General features: G+C 48.3%; 1 protein-coding gene across 1 annotated transcript; it reads left to right on the top strand.

The window, feature by feature from the left end:
- Positions 1-8,729: 8,729 nt before the first annotated feature.
- On the top strand, positions 8,730-12,146 carry LOC131129669 (uncharacterized). Its single transcript, XM_058073434.1, has 2 exons — positions 8,730-8,874; positions 9,612-12,146. Exons 1-2 carry the CDS (start codon positions 8,782-8,784, stop codon positions 10,524-10,526), a joined length of 1,008 nt encoding a protein of 335 aa, XP_057929417.1. The 5' UTR covers positions 8,730-8,781; the 3' UTR covers positions 10,527-12,146.
- Positions 12,147-20,960: the final 8,814 nt, after the last annotated feature.

Raw genomic sequence — 20,960 nt, 5'->3', positions numbered from 1 at the left:
GGCAACAAAGACCCCCTCTGAAAAAGAACCCTGGAGGGTTCATACCAGCTGAAGAGTATAACAAGATGACACCAGAAGAAAGGGCAGCCCTCCGTGAGTCCCGTAAGGCAGCGGGAACCGGAGGGCCAGGCCAATGATGACCGACGAGGTGCGGGTCAAAAAGGCCGGTGTCTACCGTAGCGGGGATATGCTTTATACTGACATAGAGGGCATACCCTACTTAGTGGACACAGGGGCTGAGGTGTCGATGACCCGCAGACGCCTCAAACCAAAAGGACACTTGGATGTCGTGTTGGCAGACGGAACCGCTAAGCGGATGCCGTTTGGAATATGGAAAGGACTGATATGGCTTATCGGTCCTAACAACTTGATAACCTTGAGGGATGTGGAAGACCTACACAAGAAGGGAACAAAGACCCGTTCCTTACAAGAACGCTTGGGGAAGCTACAAGCAAGAACAGTCAAGCTAGGCTCTACTCATGGGGAATGGTACAAGCCCGTTGACGTGCCTGCGGTGAAGAAGCAGCAGGTCCAGGACAGCGACCTCTCCCCCGCAGGAAAGCAGCGACTGGCCCAGATCTTGGAGGGGGCCGCGGTGGCCCATTTCAAGAACGATTGCGGGGATCTGGGACCCAAGTACGTGCACACCATCGAAGGAGGAGTACATCCCCCGGTAAGACAATACCCGCTGAACCCAGGGGCGGTGGCCGAGATGGATGTGATCGTCAACGAACTACTGACGTTGGGCATACTACGGGAAGAACCATACCCGATCACGAACAGCCCGATCCAGGCTGTAAAGAAGCCTGAGTCGGTAGGAGGCGGTTGGCGACCAGTCATCAACTTCAAGGCACTGAACCGGAGAACGGTGGCTAACCGAGCCAGCTTGATCAATCCCCAAGCATCCATAAAGACGTTGAGAGTAAAGAAATACAAGTCCTGCATAGACTTGGCGAATGGCTTCTTCTCACTGCGAATAGCCAAGACATCGCAGGGAAAGACGGCATTCACACATAGAGGAAAGGCATACGTGTGGCAACGGTTACCGCAAGGGTATAAGAACTCGCCTAACGTGTTCCAGTCAGCTGTTCTACAGGTGTTGGAGGGACTGCCAGTCGCTGTGTACATTGATGATGTGTTCTTGGCAAGCGACACCGAGGACGAACACCTGGACTTGTTGCAAGCAGTCATCAACAGGACCACGACGGCGGGTCTGAAGCTCAACATCAAGAAGTGTCAGCTCGCCAAACTACAAGTCGACTATCTGGGCTTCCAGGTAGCCGCTGATTTGGGACTCTCCGATGGGTACAGGCAGAAGATTGAAAACATCATGCCTCCCACCACGGAGAACGAGCTGCAAAAGATCTTGGGGCTGTGTAATTACGTCCGTGATCACGTACCACACTATCAGAAGCATGCCCGACCATTGTATGCCCGACTCAAAAAACCAAGCGAAGGGCAGATAACCAAAGCATGGCCGTGGTCAGCAGAGGACCAGGATCACCTGGAGACACTGAAACAGGCCATCAAGGACGCAGTAAGGCTGGAGCCCAGAAGCCTAACCGCCCGCCTGGTTGCAGATGTAACCTGTGAAGAAGACGACGCAGTGGTGGCTGTCAAGAACGAAGGCGGAGGCCTGGTGACGCTATGGAGCTACACATTATCGTCAGTAGAAAAGAAATACCCACAAGAAGAAAAAGAGCTAGCGGTATTGGCCAAATACTGGGGTGCCTTGAAGGACCTGGCCCAAGGGCAAGGAATCAAGGTAACAACACAGAGCAATGTGCATCGGTTCCTGAGGAAAAACACCCTTGAGAGCACCAAGGCTACCAACGTGAGATGGGGAAGGTGGGAAGACATCCTACTAGATCCCGACCTCGAGCTAGGGCCAGCAACACCCGCCAAGAAACCCAAAGAACCCAGTCAAGAAAAAGAGCATACGTTCGCCTGGCTCCTCTATACAGACGGGTCTAAAAAAGGTGACGACCGACATGCTTACTGGGGTTTTATCCTTCACCAAGATGGCGAAGAACGAGTACGACGACGAGGGAAGACAGTTGGCAGTGCTCAAGCTGGAGAAGTCACAGCGGTCCTAGAAGGACTACTGGAGGCGACCGAACGACACGTGAAACAGATACGGATAGTAACCGACAGTTACTACTGTGCTCAAGCTCTCAAAGAAGATCTGGCCATATGGGAAGAAAATGGCTATGAAGGAGCGAAAGGAAAGCCGGTAGCACACAGCGAGCTATGGAAAAAGATAGCCGAGCTACGGCTGAACATGGAGGTAGATGTTGTCCACCAGAGAGCCCATACGAAAGAAGGGGCTCATTGGCAAGGGAACGATCAAGTGGATCGTTTCGTGCAAGAAAGACGAATCATAATAGTAGGGGGTGAGAAGTGGGATGCAACGCCTAAGGGAAGGCTAGTCCCGCAGGAGTCCGTGGGGAAGGTGGTGCAGGCCGTACACGAAGCGCTTGGCCATGTTGGCCCACTACCCACACGGAAGGAGTTGGAGAAACAGGACCTTTGGATCACCGATAGAGCCGTACGTACTGCCCTGAGAAACTGTGAAGCCTGTGGCCGATACAACGCAGGCCGCAGAGGGCAACGAGCGGAAGGCTTAACCATCAAGAGCACTATCCCATGGGGTTCGGTGTGTATGGACATAGCTGGGCCTATGGGGGTGAAAGGCATGAAAGGAGAAAAGTTTCTCATCGTGCTTGTGGACACTATGTCGGGGCACGTTGGGTTGAAAGCGGTGAGAAGCGCCAACGCCAACAGTGTGTTGCGTACATTGGAAGAAGGTTGTTTGTGGTTAGGCATACCGAAGGAGTTGAGGACAGACAACGGAACACCCTTCAAAAATGCTGTAATAGACAAATGGTGCCAGAAGTGGGGAGTGGAACGTGTGTACTCGCCCCCATATACACCCCAAGCAAACGGAGTTGCTGAGAGAACCATCGGCCTGATCAAGAATTGGTTAGGAAAGAACGCCAACGGAAAAGAATGGAGCACTAAGGCCCTGGAGATAGCGGTGCAACTCAATGGGAGGTGGAGACAAGATAGACCCTCCCCCTCAGAAGAGTTAAACCAACGCCCATTTGTGACATCAGACACAGGGCGAAGTCAGATAAAAAAGGAAGAACAGAAGACCACAGGCCCATTCTGCGTTGGACAGCGAGTGTGGATCAAAGCAAGAGATGCACCTGGCAACACAGCCGTAAAAGCCAAGTACGAGAGGACCGACACAGTGGAAGAAATCTTGGACCGCAACACAGTGCGGTTGAAGAAGAAAGGGATCCAAGGGGTGGAGCAGTTGAAACCCATACCCGTGACTCCAACTCAGACCAAGGAATAACTAGAGGAAGAATGGCCAGACAACACACAGCCGAACCACCCTTCATTGGACTGGCCACCATCAAAGGGTTGGTTGTCACAAGAAGAACACTGACCGGCATCTGGGCCGGCAGAGCGTTGTCCTTGCTGGAGAACGCCAGAAGAGGTTGCCTAACGGAACAGGCAGAGAAAGTACGATGGTACAAAGCCGATTTCGACTGTGCCGTCTGTGGTGTGGGAAAAGAGTTGCCAACAGTATGGAGCGGACCTAGCTTCATGCGACCACCTGGCCATCCGGACCAGGATATAGGGAGAATGAGAAACCTGATAAGACATCACCCGGCCAAGGTGATGGACACCTACGTCTGCTCCTGCTGCAGAGGAACACAGCTCCTGCGGCTGCAGTTTCAGGAGCAGTGGGATGTAGGATTCCCTGGCACTGACACCATCGAGCAGGACTGTGCGTGTACCTGGAACGGTAGAACCCTATGGTACTGCCCGTCATGCCTCACGGGGCTAGGGAATGGGCAGTTGATCGATGCAGGGAGTTCTGGTGGATGGAGAGTGACACGAGCTGTGAGCCCTTTGGCTCCCTTGCTACCCTTCCGAGGCGGATGGGAGGTGGAAGCCGCCATGACGCCGGAGGGACAAGATAAGACGATCCAACAGTGGAAAGCCTTTGGAGGTATGCTACAGGCCATGTGGCCACTCCACGTGTGGCCAGTTGTCATGCAACCCGTGGTTGAGGGTTCCAAACGAGCACCTCAGGTTATGAGGGTGTATCGACCACCCGACTGGAAATGGGCCCTGACAAGGCCCACGTATGTAGGAGTCGGCCAGTGGGAGCTACTGACCTGGGCCACACTCGTGTTGGAAGTCATCAACAGACCAGATCTCCCATTAAGGGAAGCGGACCATCTAAAGACCAAGAACATGCAGAACTGTAACCTGTTCGGATACACCACAGCGCTGGACGGGTGGAGAAGGACAATGTTGTATTTATACAAGGAAGGGTTGTACCTGATAACACCCGAAGACCCAGAGGTGAACGGACAGCTACAGGTCCCTGGGTCCAGGGCTACATGGAGCTTGGCTCCAAGCCACCGAGAGCATATCACCGGAGTCACAGTACGAGTGAACATGGCCATAGAGCCATACAAGGGACTCTTTGGGGTGGGGCTTGAAGTGGAGGTGAGGACAACGTTAGACAGTCTACGTGTGAAATCACCACAAAATCAATCCGGCTCAGAGGAGGAGCTAATGATCGACGAATCAGGAGAAGCTCATGAAGGGAACAACCCTCAGGGGGAAGGACACGCCCCCATGGAGGAAGGAGGTCCTTCCGTAGCGGACAAAAGTGCGCAGACAGTGCGGTTTGCAATCAAAAACGAGGAAGTCGTGGAGGAAAAAGAAGAAGAAGCAGAAGCTGCAGTAAAGCCAGAGTACCGGAGAGTTGCTAGGAAGCAACCGAAGCCCAAGAAGTTGGGAACAGATAAGTGTTGGCCGTGGGGCAAGAGGCCATCGACCGGTGAACAACAATGATGCTCATGTATCACATCGCGTGGCTGGGCCAAAAGAACAAGACAAAGGACAACCCGATTGAACCAGGACCTACCACGAACATCCCCAAGAAAGACTATCATATTAACTGCATGACCCGTACATCCGACAACTATTGGACCAAGTACCGCATGTGGCGGAGGAAAGGAGCCTTGGAGGACCCAGACAGGCTGAAAGAAATCGAAATGCACGTGTGGAATTGGGTACCAAGACCTACCCATGGGGAAGGACGGTTGGAGTGCCGCTTCCCACCATGGCCTCCCCAATACTACCGTCAGAGAAACGACCGCGATTTCCCAGCCAGGGCTCCATGGATCCTCAACGCCAGCCAGATTACCTTTAACGGGATACCCATAGACCTGAGATGGGGACCCAATTATTCCGACCCCCTACAAGATGAATACGTAGACATCCGTTTGGCAGGGATGCTGCTATGGACAACCAGCAGGAACATGTATCAACATCTTCAAGCCAAGACACGAAACAGGAAGTCCTGGGTTATAGAAAACACAACGTTGGACTTACACACCTTCAGTACAAGATATGACGCATGTTTCGGGGAAACACCTATCGAAAGAGGAGGGGCCAGTTGTCTGGAAGGCCACCCCTTTGGCAGAATGGGGTGGTGCAAAAAGACAGGATTTGGACCAACAAAAGACCAGCCCCTCTATGAAGAATTCATGCAAGTCACGCCCAGCACCAAAGACCCCGAAATAGACGACTTTGAGGTCGCCAGTGAGGGACGAGTGACCTGGACCAAAGAAGGACCAGCCCTCCCTGTCAAGGAGTGGCTGGTGACGTCATGGAAATGGGTGTGGCGTGGGTTGGACCATAAATTGGAAGGAGAGAAAGCGGCATATTACGAGCCACTGAGGAAGGAAAGAGTCACTGCGTTCTCCAAGCCATCAAGGAAGCATCCTAGGAGAAGAAAGAGACAACGATGCCTGCCAGCAGTGGCCTCGACCATGTCCGACTAAGCCAACTCCTCCAAGCTGTCCAAGCCACCAGTCATTACCCCTTGCAAGAACCAGATCCTGGACAGCATTACGAATTAGAACCTATTTACGAAGAACCAACTCCCGAAGTCATCTATGAAAATCTCCGCAGCAGCAACATTCCTCCCGAAACCGTATATGAGCAACCTCGTCCAAGACGAAGATACACGCTAAGCAACCTCCTGATACTCGTCTGGATCGTGGCCTTAGCTGCGTTGGGCATAGTGGTGGCTACACTCTCAAAAGGGAGTGTAGTGGCCACCATCCTACAACCAACACCGCCCCCGTCTGAAGAGATGCCGGCGTTGGACCTAATCAAGGTCCGTCACAGAACCACTAAACGGTTCACCCAGAAGTGCTGGGACACTCAAGAATACCACTTCAACATCACGTGGAACCCCGAGACATCCGACGGAGTTCGGTATGGGCTCGGTGCATTGCTAAATGACGAACAGCCAGAAGTAGCAGAGGATGGAGAAGCACAGCTCCTGACCCACACTAACCTTCAGGACCATATCACCAAAGAAGGCCTTAGCGGCAAGGACTGGACGGTAACCCCCGCATGTGAACAGCCCTCAAAAGACCACCTACACGTGGAAGTATACGTGTGGCTAAACAAAACCACCAAGACCGTTTCCTGTAATTGGCTAGAGAAAGAGGGAGAAAGCCCTACCTGGCATTGCACGTACGTCTGTGTACCAGTGCCAGGGCAGAAGAACCAAGGCAGGTGGAAGAAGGGAGCCATCCTCGATGCACCGTACCAGGACGACGGGATCGTCTGCGAGAGCCTGAGACCTAAGTGGGAGCCATGCTGGAGCTGTTTGAATCTGACGTGCAATAATAGCACGGGAAACAACACAGACACTCCAGCAACAGGTCCTCCACCGCGGCTACAGGTTCCTAAAGAGGGATCCTGCCCAAAAGCAGCCAGGGCAACCACCACCCCTAGTCCAGAGCTGATATGGACCCCAGCGAGGTACGTGACGCACCCGGGGAAAAGAACCAAAAGATACATCAAGGTGGCCCCTTCTGACTGGCCCGTACCCGAACGCCAAGCCAGGAGAGAGGTGAACACCCCGACCGGATCAACCATGGGCTGGCCTAAAACAGTGGATGTCACCAAGTTGGCAAAATGGGAACCCAAGATCAAAGGGATGCTCAAGCAACTGCAAAGGAACATGCTACCCGGTTCAGAAGCGTACCAGCATCTGCAGAAGCTGAAAGTCGGACACCCATTAGTGATAGCCTGCCTGGCGTCTATGCTTCATCTTGACAGATGTTACTGGACGATGGGTAAGGTTTGTGCTGAGAACTTCCTAGTGCTCACCCAGGAAGCAGTCACCTCTCAGTCGGGAGGGGTGCAAATCGACGCCTGGCTGAATGACTCGCTCCCTTGGGTATGGCGGAAGAATCTAAAGCACTACGTGGGAGCCTGGAACGGTCAGAACTTCGACATGACAGGTGTATATGGCCCGATCAGCAGTACCTTCCTGGTGCAGCGCCTACCTACTCCTGATGACCTGAAAGGGGTAGGTAAGGACGACTTCAACAAGATCGACCAATGTGTGGTCAAGAAAGCCTATGAAAGCCTGAACGGGACTGTATGGTGGAACAACGGAGCATCACCTCGTTGCACGCTGAATGAAGTCCAAGAAGGGATAATCCCCCAGTGGATCTATGACTGTGGGGACTTGGTAAAGAACGGGACTATGAAAGGTGTCCTGCAAGCATGGAAAGAAAACTTCCACCGGGATGAGACACACACATGGTGGGGTTTAAATCCTAAGGAGGTCCAGATGTGGGTTCTACCATGCCTCACTGCTTCTGACAACTACTGGGTGAGATACCAGTACATAGCCACTGTTTACTCCAGGGAACGCACGCTCTATCAAGGACAGAACCCTCCGATAGCAGTACAGCCTCAACCCTGGACGATGCAGTGCAACACGGATGGGACCATCTGTGAAGTAACCTTAGCCCGAGGCGATTGCAGGGCAATCCCGGCCTGGAAATGGTATGGAGGCCTCCGCTACCGCAACGATTCGGTAGACACCTACCAGCTAGGGGCAAGATGGGAGAAACATCATGGAGGATGGAAACGAGCCTTTCAACCACAGACACAGGCACACTGCCTGGCCAAGATGACCGGGCCAGGGATTGCAAACAGATCAAGAGGATGGCTGGAGGTGTTGCCTGAAGTGGGCAACGCAGCTTTCCTCCTAGCCGAAGGACATGCTTTCCGACAGAACCTCTGCAAAGGCCAAGAGATCACCGGCTTCGAATGGGTAGGACCCAATCGTCTGTACAACAAAGGGACTTGCTACTCCCCCAGCGAGCACTGGCTACACTGCGGCAGCGGTGCTCTGGAGCACGAGTGCACCCTGATCGAAGTGACGGGGAAAGTATTCGCCAAGGCAGCAGGGGCAGTGGTCGAAAGAGTAGTCGGACTGGCAGACGGCGTAGCCTCCACCGTGGGAGGATGGATCGGTAGCCTGCTGGCCAAGTTGTGGCCATGGCTGCTGCTGGCAGCAGGAGTCATCTTTGCCGCTGTCATGCTACCGCTACTGATCAGAGGAGGAATCAGAGTCCTGAGGGAGAAGGAGAGAACGGGCTGGGACACCCTGCACGCCCGAAGCCAAAACAAGACTGCGCCACCAAAAGAGGATGTGACCCATAGCTCCGCCCTCAGTTGGAAGGCGGTGCTACCAGTGACCAATCAGCAGCTGGCAGAGCAAAAGAGGAAGCTGACTCACCGGACATCCGAGGGAGGAGTCGAGGGAGGAGCCAAGCTGTCCATAAAAGAAGCAGCTGGGAGCACCTCAGCACAGTCTGATCCTCGAGATCACTAGAGCAAGTACCGGGTAAGAGAAGGTAAGCAAGCTTAACCATGGACTCTGGCAACAGCAGCAGCAGCAGCAGCATTAGACCCCAAAACGAGACAACACTCCCAGGACCGGCGGTACCTGGGGCCATACCAAATGTAAGTGAGACAGAATTTTGGATCCTATTTTCATGTTGGACTATGTACGGGTGTATGGGGATATGGCATGGGTTTCAACCCCTTAGAATCGTAGTAGCTATCCTGATGATAGGCAAGGTAGTGGCTCTACGGCTTTTGTATAAAATACGATGCCTAGGGCTAGGCCTCTTTGTGGTTTACCTGATGAGCCGCATCCCCATCGATGTTACCACCTGGATGGGGAAAGGAAAAGTAGCACTACTCCTGATCTGGGTTGGAATGGACATAGCCTCCGCCTTTATAGTCCCTATACTCTACGCTACTTTAGCACTAGAAGGCCTGATAATAACCCTTCTCCTAGTCCGCATAACAAGCCTCGTCTCTGGCCTCACCCTTAAAGGGAAACGCGAATGGTGGCTAAGAACGGGAGCCCTGGTGGGCTGGGGGATAGGATGGGGCATTTTGGCCGCTCTAGTTTGGGTAGACCTAGTCAGTCAGCTCTGCTTGGTTGCCTGGTTCATGACTTACGCTGCCTTCTTCCCGGTTACTGCTCAACGAGTGGCAGGGCACCCTAGACCCCTTTCACCCAGGGTGTCAACAGCGACCTGGCATGTTACCCTCTCGCCACGAGCAACGCGCTGAAACACCAAAGCGTGTCTTTCTTTTTCCTTTTTTCTCTTTTCTACTTTATGAGCGTGCTGAACGAATTTCCTGAGCGTGCTGAACGACTAGTAAAGATCCTTGTTTACAACCCATAGACTGAACCCAGATGCCTGTCCTGTGGGGACAACGACATGGACTTCGCCTGGGTGAAGGACGACACCTTCTGGGGGTTTTGCTGTTATCCCTACCAGAGGTGTTATTACAACTGGTCTGTTGCCAATGACCAAACACCTAATGGGGTATACCGCAAAGCAACCCTGGAACTACCCCTGGAGGAGATGAGATGCACCCCGTTCCGTATGGTGCAATCCAGTGCTGCAGAAATCCGACGAGTGTATGGAGGAGTCCTCCAGCGGAGGAGGGTATGGAGAACCCGGAACAACCACGTGCTTGGCCTATTCGAGGGGGTCTACCATTCCACCTGGCGGTACCCCGATGGCAGGCTCACCACTTCAACTCATCTGGAGTGTGGGATGTGCATCGGCCTGGGCCCCTACGACCAGCCGCTGCTGGCCAAGTCCCTTCTCAGTCGCCCAGTCGTAGCTGGGGCGGGGAAGGAGGACCGGCCAAGCGTGGGATCTCCTGCCAAGGCCATGCGGCGCCAGACCGGGACCATCGTGGCTAGAGAGGAGGCTGAGGGCACGGCGTCCGTCGAGCGCGATGACGACCCCCGCCCGACAACCAGCGCACCCGAGGACGTCCCTACTAGAAGGGGACCAAGCACTCCGGAGCCTGAACCGGAAGACGACGACAGGGGGCCCTCCGCCGAGGATGCAGAGTCCCCACCTCTTTCACCGGTCCCTTCTCCATTGCATCCAGCGGTGGAGCAGGTGGTGGATGATGTCCTTCGTTCCATGTCCGTGGCCAGGGCCCTATTCGATGCCCTCGATCGGGCAGCAGCACGGAAGCGTGAGGAAGGCCTCCTACCAGCGGGTCAAGATGAGGAGCCGCGTCCGGTCCAGGTCGTCAATCCCCTTCGCCCTGGGGGTCCTGGGGACCAGGACCTCTGAGGACCAACATCAGGCATCCGCGGGACTGTTCTATGTGGACTTTCGTACAACTTCCCGGTCACACTGTAATAATCCGACATAGTTAAGGGTAACAAAGCGGATTCCTGGAGGGGGTGTCAAGTGACCTGGAAAGACACCTCCGTCCACGGGTCGGAAAAGAGGTGTAATCTACAAGTTACACACCAGAGGTAGACAAAGTGTGATTTAAGTCGATTCAAGTTGTACTGCTCAGGAAACAGAAAACAGTCTAAACAGGCTCAACTATCTATCGCTTTTAGACAAGTAACTACACATAAAACACAAGTTAATGGATACCTCATGTCAGACATGTGCATTTATAGGGACCGACACACACATACGCACTTTACACCACCACAGGGCCCCTTGCAACTATCGCTTCGCTACGCACTTTATTAATGTGATAATTGTTGAATCAAATGTGATGATTTATGAACAAATGTCCTATAATCAAAGTTGTACTAACATGTTCCATGTCAGTATGAAAGAATAAGTCAGGAATGTTATGAAAAGATGTCATTAAACTGCCGTTATGAGCTCCAAAAACTCACAAAACCATCTAACTAGGGCAAAGGTCACAGGGGAAATTCCCTTCCAGAGAAAAGGACCACCTTTTGGGCGGAGAAAGGCGGGAACTGGGAAAGTACCGGACAGAAGAGTCGCCTCCCCCTGGGAGGATCCATGAAGAAAGGGAGGAACAAGGGCAGGGCCTAATTGAGCATAAAGGGAGTGAATTCTCACTGCTCTTGGCTGGTTCCAGGCTGCCTAGCAAGAGGTAGCACTACAAGAAGCTCCCAGGCTCACCAAGAAGACTCAGGGGACAGCTACGATTGACCACCCGCACGATCTCAACTGCAAGAAGCCGAGGAAGAGAAGCCTCCTCGGGCCAGATGAACGCTGCACTCCACATAAGAAGAAAGTTCTCTGGAACGTTCCTGGGATACGAGTCGAGCCAACAGGGAACCGGAGCCAGCCACGGCTGTCCTCAAACCCGCCTTGCCCGAGTGATACTCAGGAACACCAGCGAACCAAAGGAAGGACGTCGGACTGATCACCCGGTTTCCCGCCTGCTCCGATCATCCCCCAGCAGCCCTTTTTATCTTACGGGACTTCTTATCATCTCCTGCGGCTTACTACTCCTAGGAGCGAGGCGTTAGCTTACGGCTTAAGCCTCAGCCAGGTATGTGAGTGGAGCTCATGCGGCTAGTCCTGTGTTATTTACCTTATAGTCTAATCGTACCTGCTGATTGCCCTTGCCAACTTTAATAAACCTTTTTGCTCTTTTACCGGGAATTGTCTCCCCTTACCTGCTTCTGTGACATAAAAGAGTAAAGCGTGTGTTGTAATAAATTCCTTTTGGGTTATTCCGGTAACCAATAACCGACAGGTCCCTCTGATCGCTAACAGATGAGTAAATAACCCCAGGTCCTTACCAAGAGCAACAATTCGTATCAGAGAGAGAGCAGCCTTAAAAGCAGAGGGTCCGGTGTCGCGCACAACCAACCCGTGGTTACTCTGGTCGTGCGTAGGCTCGGATGCAGCGGGGCCGCCTCTGCCAAGCCGTGGCTGTTAATACCTGGGTGAGTCTCTCTCGCCCCTGACTAAGAGGCCTCTCCTTCACGCGAGCGGTCGTAACCCTTTAAACGGAGTAGTCAGGCAGGGAGGTGCGCCTGTTCCTCCATAACACGAGGGGGAAGTAAGGGTCTTGCATCCCCTGGGTAACTAGGGATTTAAACACACCTAGCAAGAGGGCCTCAAGTACGGAAAAAGTTGATGCAGTCCCATAGTGTCCCCACATCATGCCAAGTGTGTAATTGCCTTTAAACTTGAGTAAATTAGCTTAAATGCTAACATGCTAACAATCATTATGCTAGCACCTAGCAAGAGAGCCTCAAGTTTAGAAAGTGCCAAGGTTGTCCTATAACCTCCCTACATTATGCCATGTGTGTATTTGCCTTTAAACATGAGTAAATTAGCTTAAATGCTAACATGCTAACAGTTATCATGCTAGCACCTAGCAAGAGAGCCTCAAGTTTAGAAAGTGCCAAGGTTGTCCTATAACCTCCCTACATCATGCCATTTGTGTATTTGCCTTTAGACATGAGTAAATTAGCTTAATTGCTAACATGCTAGCACCTAGCAAGACAGCCTTAAGTTTAGAAACTGCCAAGGATGTCCTATGACGTCCCTGCATCATGCATGTGTGTATTTGCCTTTAAACGTGAATAAATTAGCTTAAATGCTAACATGCTAACAATCATTATGCTAGCACCTAGCAAGAGAGCCTCAAGTTTAGAAAGTGCAAAGGTTGTCCTATAACCTCCCTACATCATGCCATGTGTGTATTTGCCTTTAGACATGAGTAAATTAGCTTAAATGCTAACGTGCTAACGGCTACCATGCTAGCACCTAGCAAGAGGGCCTCAAGTTTAGAAAGTGCCAAGGTTGTCCTATAACCTCCCTACATCATGTCATGTGTGCATTTGCCTGTAGACATGAGTAAAGTAGCTTAAATGCTAACATGCTAACGGCTACCATGCTAGCACCTAGCAAGAGGGCCTTAAGTTTAGAAACTGCCAAGGTTGTCCTATAACCTCCCCACATCATGCCATGTGTATATTTGCCTTTAAACGTGAGTAAATTAGCTTAAATGCTAACATGCTAACAATCATTATGCTAGCACCTAGCAAGACAGCCTCAAGTTTAGAAATTGCCAAGGTTGTCCTATAACCTCCCTACACCGTGCCATATGTGTATTTGCCTGAAGACATGAGTAAATTAGCTTAAATGCTAACATGCTAACGGCTACCATGATAGCACCTAGCAAGAGAGCATCAAGTTGAGAAAGTGCCAAGGTTGTCCTATAACCTCCCTACATCATGCCATGTGTGTATTTGCCTTTAGACATGAGTAAATTAGCTTAAATGCTAACATGCTAACGGCTACCATGTTATCACCTAGCAAGAGGGTTTCAAGTTTAGAAAGTGCCAAGGTTGTCCTATAACCTCCCTATATCATGCCATGTGTGTATTTGCCTTTAAACGTGAGTAAATTAGCTTATATGCTAACACGCTAACAGTCATTATGCTAGCACCTAGCAAGAGAGCCTCAAGTTTAGAAAGTGCCAAGGATGTCCTATAACGTCCCTGCATCATGCATGTGTGTATTTGCCTTTAAACATGAGCAAATTAGCTTAAATGCTAACATGCTAACAGTCATCATGCTAGCACCTAGCAAGAGAGTCCCAAGTTTAGAAAGTGCCAAGGGTGTCCTATAACCTCCCTACATCATGCCATGTGTGTATTTGCCTTTAGACATGAGTAAATTAGCTTAAATGCTAACATGCTAACGGCTAACATGCTATCACCTAGCAAGAGAGTTTCAAGTTTACAAAGTGCCAAGGTTGTCTTTCAACCTCCCTATATCATGCCATGTGTGTATATGCCTTTAAACATGAGCAAATTAGCTTAAATGCTAACATGCTAACAGTCATCATGCTAGAACCTAGCAAGAGAGTCCCAAGTTTAGAAAGTGCCAAGGTTGTCCTATAACATCCCTACATCATGCCATGTGTGTATTTGCCTTTAGACATGAGTAAATTAGCTTAAATGCTAACATGCTGACGGCTAACATGCTAGCACCTAGCAAGACAGCCTCAAGTTTAGAAACTACCAAGGTTGTCCTATAACCTCCCCACATCATGTCATGTGTATATTTGCCTTTAAACGTGAGTAAATTAGCTTAAATGCTAACATGCTAACAATCATTATGCTAGCACCTAGCAAGACAGCCTCAAGTTTAGAAATTGCCAAGGTTGTCCTATAACCTCCCTACACCGTGCCATATGTGTATTTGCCTGAAGACATGAGTAAATTAGCTTAAATGCTAACATGCTAACGGCTACCATGATAGCACCTAGCAAGAGAGCATCAAGTTGAGAAAGTGCCAAGGTTGTCCTATAACCTCCCTACATCATGCCATGTGTGTATTTGCCTTTAGACATGAGTAAATTAGCTTAAATGCTAACATGCTAACGGCTACCATGTTATCACCTAGCAAGAGGGTTTCAAGTTTAGAAAGTGCCAAGGTTGTCCTATAACCTCCCTATATCATGCCATGTGTGTATTTGCCTTTAAACGTGAGTAAATTAGTTTAAATGCTAAAATGCTAACAGTTATCATGCTAGCACCTAGCAAGAGAGCCTCAAGTTTAGAAAGTGCCAAGGTTGTCCTATAACCTCCCTACATCATGCCATGTGTGTATTTGCCTTTAGACATGAGTAAATTAGCTTAAATGCTAACATGCTAACGGCTAACATGCTAGCACCTAGCAAGAGAACCTCAAGTTTAGAAAGTGCCAAGGTTGTCCTATAACCTCCCTACATCATGCCATGTGTGTATTTGCCTTTAGACATGAGTAAATTAGCTTAAATGCTAACATGCTAACAGTCATCATGCTAGCACCTAGCAAGAGAGCATCAAGTTGAGAAAGTGCCAAGGTTTTCCTATAACCTCCCTATATCCTGCCATGTGAGTATTTGCCTTTAGACATGAGTAAATTAGCTTAAATGCTAACATGCTAACGGCTAACATGCTAGCACCTAGCAAGACAGCCTCAAGTTTAGAAACTACCAAGGTTGTCCTATAACCTCCCCACATCATGTCATGTGTATATTTGCCTTTAAACGTGAGTAAATTAGCTTAAATGCTAACATGCTAACAATCATTATGCTAGCACCTAGCAAGACAGCCTCAAGTTTAGAAAGTGCCAAGGTTGTCCTATAACCTCCCTACACCGTGCCATATGTGTATTTGCCTGAAGACATGAGTAAATTAGCTTAAATGCTAACATGCTAACGGCTACCATGCTAGCACCTAGCAAGGGAGCATCAAGTTGAGAAAGTGCCAAGGTTGTCCTATAACCTCCTTACATCATGCCATGTGTGTATTTGCCTTTAGACATGAGTAAATTAGCTTAAATGCTAACATGCTAACGGCTACCATGTTAGCACCTAGCAAGAGGGTTTCAAGTTTAGAAAGTGCCAAGGTTGTCCTATAACCTCCCTATATCACGCCATGTGTGTATTTGCCTTTAAACGTGAGTAAATTAGCTTAAAGGCTAACATGCTAACAGTTATCATGGTAGCACCTAGCAAGAGAGCCTCAAGTTTAGAAAGTGCCAAGGTTGTCCTATAACCTCCCTACATCATGCCATGTGTGTATTTGCCTTTAGACATGAGTAAATTAGCTTAAATGTTAACATGCTAGCACCTAGCAAGACAGCCTTAAGTTTAGAAACTGCCAAGGATGTCCTATGACGTCCCTGCATCATGCATGTGTGTATTTGCCTTTAAACGTGAGCAAAATAGCTTAAATGCTAACATGCTAACAGTCATCATGCTAGCACCTAGCAAGAGAGTCCCAAGTTTAGAAAGTGCCAAGGTTGTCCTAACACCTCCCTACATCATGCCATGTGTGTATTTGCCTTTAAACGTGAGTAAATTAGCTTAAATGCTAACATGCTAACAGTCATCATGCTAGCACCTAGCAAGAGAGTCCCAAGTTTAGAAAGTGCCAAGGTTGTCCTATAACCTCCCTACATCATGCCATGTGTGTATTTGCCTTTAGACGTGAGTAAATTAGCTTAAATGCTAACATGCTAACGGATAACATGCTAGCACCTAGCAAGACAGCCCCAAGTTTATAAACTACCAAGGTTGTCCTATAACCTCCCCACATCATGTCATGTGTGTATTTGCCTTTAAACATGAATAAATTAGCTTAAATGCTAACATGCTAACAGTCGTCATTCTAGCACCTAGCAAGAGAGCCTCAAGTTTAGAAAGTGCCAAGGTTGTCCAATAACCTCCCTACATCATGCCATGTGTGTATTTGCCTTTAAATGTGAGTAAATTAGCTTACATGCTAACATGCTAACAAATATCATGCTAGCACCTAGCAAGAGGGCCTCAAGTTCAGAAACTGCCAAGGTTGTCCTATAACCTCCCTACATCATGCCATGTGTGCATTTGCCTGTAGACATGAGTAAATTAGCTTAAATGTTAACATGCTAACGGCTACCATGCTAGCACCTAGCAAGAGGGCCTTAAGTTTAGAAACTGCCAAGGTTGTCCTATAACCTCCCCACATCATGCCATGTGTGTATTTGCCTTTAAACGTGAGTAAATTAGCTTATATGCTAACACGCTAACAGTCATTATGCTAGCAGCTAGCAAGAGAGCCTCAAGTTTAGAAAGTGCCAAGGATATCCTATAACGTCCCTGCGTCATGCATGTGTGTATTTGCCTTTAAACATGACCAAATTAGCTTAAATGCTAACATGCTAACAGTCATCATGCTAGCACCTAGCAAGAGAGCCTCAAGTTTAGAAACTGCCAAGGTTGTCCTAGAACCTCCCTGCATCATGCCATGGGTGCATTTGCCTTTAAACATGAGTAAATTAGCTTAAATGCTAACATGCTAACATGCTAACAATTAGCATTTAGCCACAGAGAGAGTTCAGAAGTTTATCTAAAAAATGAGCCATCAACCACGTTTCTACGTGGCCGTATGGCTGAGCTACAAGGCTGTGAAATGTCTGTAAATTCTTGTTTTCTCTGGAATGCGGCTGTTCTAAAAATAGAATTCTGTACCTAATCAACTGGCCCATTTTTGAACGTTTCGGTTAATAGCGTCGCCATGGTTACACAAAACGTTCCAAAAAATAAATACCGCTGTAGTCCCGAGCGTCACGATTCCGACGGTGTAACATGTGTGGGGGTCCTTCTTGCGGTTTTGGCCGCATTACGCGCGCAAAAAAGGGAAGATTAAGATATAATAATAACTAGAAAATTCCCGCGGAAATTTTGATGGACTGGCCACCTGTGCTGTGAACCTCGGGCCCGGTGGGCCAACGGCTACTGCGGTAGCACCTAGCAAGAACGCCTCAAGTACGGAAAAAGTTGATGCAGTCCCATAGTGTCCCCACATCATGCCAAGTGTGTAATTGCCTTTAAACTTGAGTAAATTAGCTTAAATGCTAACATGCTAACAATCATTATGCTAGCACCTAGCAAAAGAGCCTCAAGTTTAGAAAGTGCCAAGGTTGTCCTATAACCTCCCTACATCATGCCATGTGTGTATTTGCCTTTAGACATGAGTAAATTAGCTTAAATGCTAACATGCTAGCACCTAGCAAGACAGCCTTAAGTTTAGAAACTGCCAAGGATGTCCTATGACGTCCCTGCATCATGCATGTGTGTATTTACCTTTAAACGTGAGCAAATTAGCTTAAATGCTAACATGCTAACAGTCATCATGCTAGCACCTAGCAAGAGAGTCCCAAGTTTAGAAAGTGTCAAGGTTGTCCTATCACCTCCCTACATCATACCATGTGTGTATTTGCCTTTAAACGTGAGTAAATTAGCTTAAATGCTAACATGCTAACAATCATTATGCTAGCACCTAGCAAGAGAGCCTCAAGTTTAGAAAGTGCCAAGGTTGTCCTATAAACTCCCTACATCATGCCATGTGTGTATTTGCCTTTAGACATGAGTAAATTAGCTTAAATGCTAACATGCTAACAGTCATCATGCTAGCACCTAGCAAGAGAGTCCCAAGTTTAGAAAGTGTCAAGGTTGTCCTATCACCTCCCTACATCATACCATGTGTGTATTTGCCTTTAAACGTGAGTAAATTAGCTTAAATGCTAACATGCTAACAATCATTATGCTAGCACCTAGCAAGAGAGCCTCAAGTTTAGAAAGTGCCAAGGTGGTCCTATAACCTCCCCACATCATGTCATGTGTGTATTTGCATTTAAACATGAGTAAATTAGCTTAAATGCTAACATGCTAACAATCATTATGCTAGCACCTAGCAAGAGAGCCTCAAGTTTAGAAAGTGCCAAGGTTGTCCTATAAACTCCCTACACCATGCCATATGTGTATTTGCCTGAAGACATGAGTAAATTAGCTTAAATGCTAACATGCTAACGGCTACCATGCTAGCACCGAGCAAGAGGGTTTCAAGTTTACAAAGTGCCAAGGTTGTCCTATAACCTCCCTACATCATGCCATGTGTGTATTTGCCTTTAAATGTGAGTAAATTAGCTTAGATGCTAACATGCTAACAGTTATCATGCTTGCACCTAGCAAGAGAGCCTCAAGTTTAGAAAGCGCCAAGGTTGTCCTATAACCTCCAGACATCATGCCATGTGTGTATTTGCCTTTAGACATGAGTAAATTAGCTTAAATGCTAACATGCTAACGGCTACCATGCTAGCACCTAGCAAGAGGGTTTCAAGTTCAGAAAGTGCCAATGTTGTCCTATAACCTCCCTATATCATGCCACGTGTGTATTTGCCTTTAGACATGAGTAAATTAGATTAAATGCTAACATGCTAACGGATAACATGCTAGCACCTAGCAAGACAGCCTCAAGTTTAGAAACTGCCAAGGTTGTCCTATAACCTCCCCACATCATGTCATGTGTGTATTTGCCTTTTAACGTGAGTAAATTAGCTTGAATGCTAACATGCTAACAATCATTATGCTAGCACCTAGCAAGAGAGCCTCAAGTTTAGAAAGTGCCAAGGTTGTCCTATAACCTCCCTACATCATGCCATGTGTGTATTTGCCTTTAGATGTGAGTAAATTAGCTTAGATGCTAACATGCTAACATGCTAGCCATTAGCATTTAGCCACAGAGAGACTTCAGAAGTTTATCTCAAAAATTAGCCATCAATCACGTTTCTACGTGGCCGTATGGCTGAGCTACAAGGCTGTGAAAAGTCTGTAAATTCTCATTCTTTTCACTGGCATGAGCTGTTCTAAAAATAGCCCAAATGTCCCTAATTTTTTGAACCATTGATTTTTGCGTTTTTCAAACGCAAATAGCGTCGCCATGGTTACACAAAAGGTTCCAAAAAATAAATACCGCTGTAGTCCCGAGTGCCACGTTTCCGGCGGTGTAACATGTGTGGGGATCCTTCCTGCGGTTTTGGCCGCATTACGCGCACAAAAGTGGGAAGATTAAGATATAAGAATAATAATAATAGCTAAACAACAATAACAATATGGGCTGGCTCAGTAGCCAGCCCATAGACTGCTACTGCAAGTAGCAGTCTATGGGCTGGCTACTGGGCCAGTCCATAACTAGAAAATTCCCGCAGAAATTTTGATGGACTGGCCACCTGTGCTGTGAACCTCGGGCCCGGTGCGCCAACGGCTACCGCGGTAGCACCTAGCAAGAAAGCCTCAAGTACGGAAAAAGTTGATGCAGTCCCATAGTGTCCCCACATCATGCCAAGTGTGTAATTGCCTTTAAACTTGAGTAAATTAGCTTAAATGCTAACATGCTAACAATCATTATGCTAGCACCTAGCAAGAGAGCCTCAAGTTTAGAAAGTGCCAAGGTTGTCCTATAACCTCCCTACATCATGCCATGTGTGTATTTACCTTTAAACATGAGTAAATTAGCTTAAATGCTAACATGCTAACAGTTATCATGCTAGCACCTAGCAAGAGAGCCTCAAGTTTAGAAAGTGCCAAGGATGTCCTATAACGTCCCTGCATCATGCATGTGTGTATATGCCTTTAAACGTGAGTAAATTAGCTTAAATGCTAACATGCTAACAGTTATCATGCTAGCACCTAGCAAGAGACCCTCAAGTTTAGAAAGTGCCAAGGTTGTCCTATAACCTCCCTACATCATGCCATGTGTGTATTTGCCTTTAGACATGAGTAAATTAGCTTAAATGCTAACATGCTAACGGCTAACATGCTAGCACCTAGCAAGACAGCCTCAAGTTTAGAAACTGCCAAGGATGTCCTATAACGTCCCTGCATCATGCATATGTGTATTTGCCTTTAAACATGAGCAAATTAGCTTAAATGCTAACATGCTAACAGTCATCATTTTAGCACCTAGCAAGAGAGTCCCAAGTTTAGAAAGTGCCAAGGTTGTCCTATAACCTCCCTACACCATGCCATATGTGTATTTGCCTGAAGACATGAGTAAATTAGCTTAAATGCTAACATGCTAACGGCTACCATGCTAGCACCTAGCAAGAGAGTTTCAAGTTTACAAAGTGCCAAGGTTGTCCTTCAACCTCCCTTTATCATGCCATGTGTGTATTTGCCTTTAAACGTGAGTAAATTAGCTTCAATGCTAACATGCTAACAGTTATCATGCTAGCACCTAGCAAGAGACCCTCAAGTTTAGAAAGTGCCAAGGTTGTCCTATAACCTCCCTACATCATGCCATGTGTGTATTTGCCTTTAGACATGAGTAAATTAGCTTAAATGCTAACATGCTAACGGCTAACATACTAGCACCTAGCAAGACAGCCTCAAGTTTAGAAACTGCCAAGGATGTCCTATAACGTCCCTGCATCATGCATGTGTAAATTTGCCTT

The sequence above is a fragment of the Doryrhamphus excisus genome, chromosome 5 (genome assembly GCF_030265055.1).
Source record: "Doryrhamphus excisus isolate RoL2022-K1 chromosome 5, RoL_Dexc_1.0, whole genome shotgun sequence".
Taxonomy (NCBI): Eukaryota; Metazoa; Chordata; class Actinopteri; order Syngnathiformes; family Syngnathidae; genus Doryrhamphus; species Doryrhamphus excisus.
Note: the sequence above shows the minus strand (reverse complement) of the source record. Positions and strands in the feature narration are given on the sequence as shown.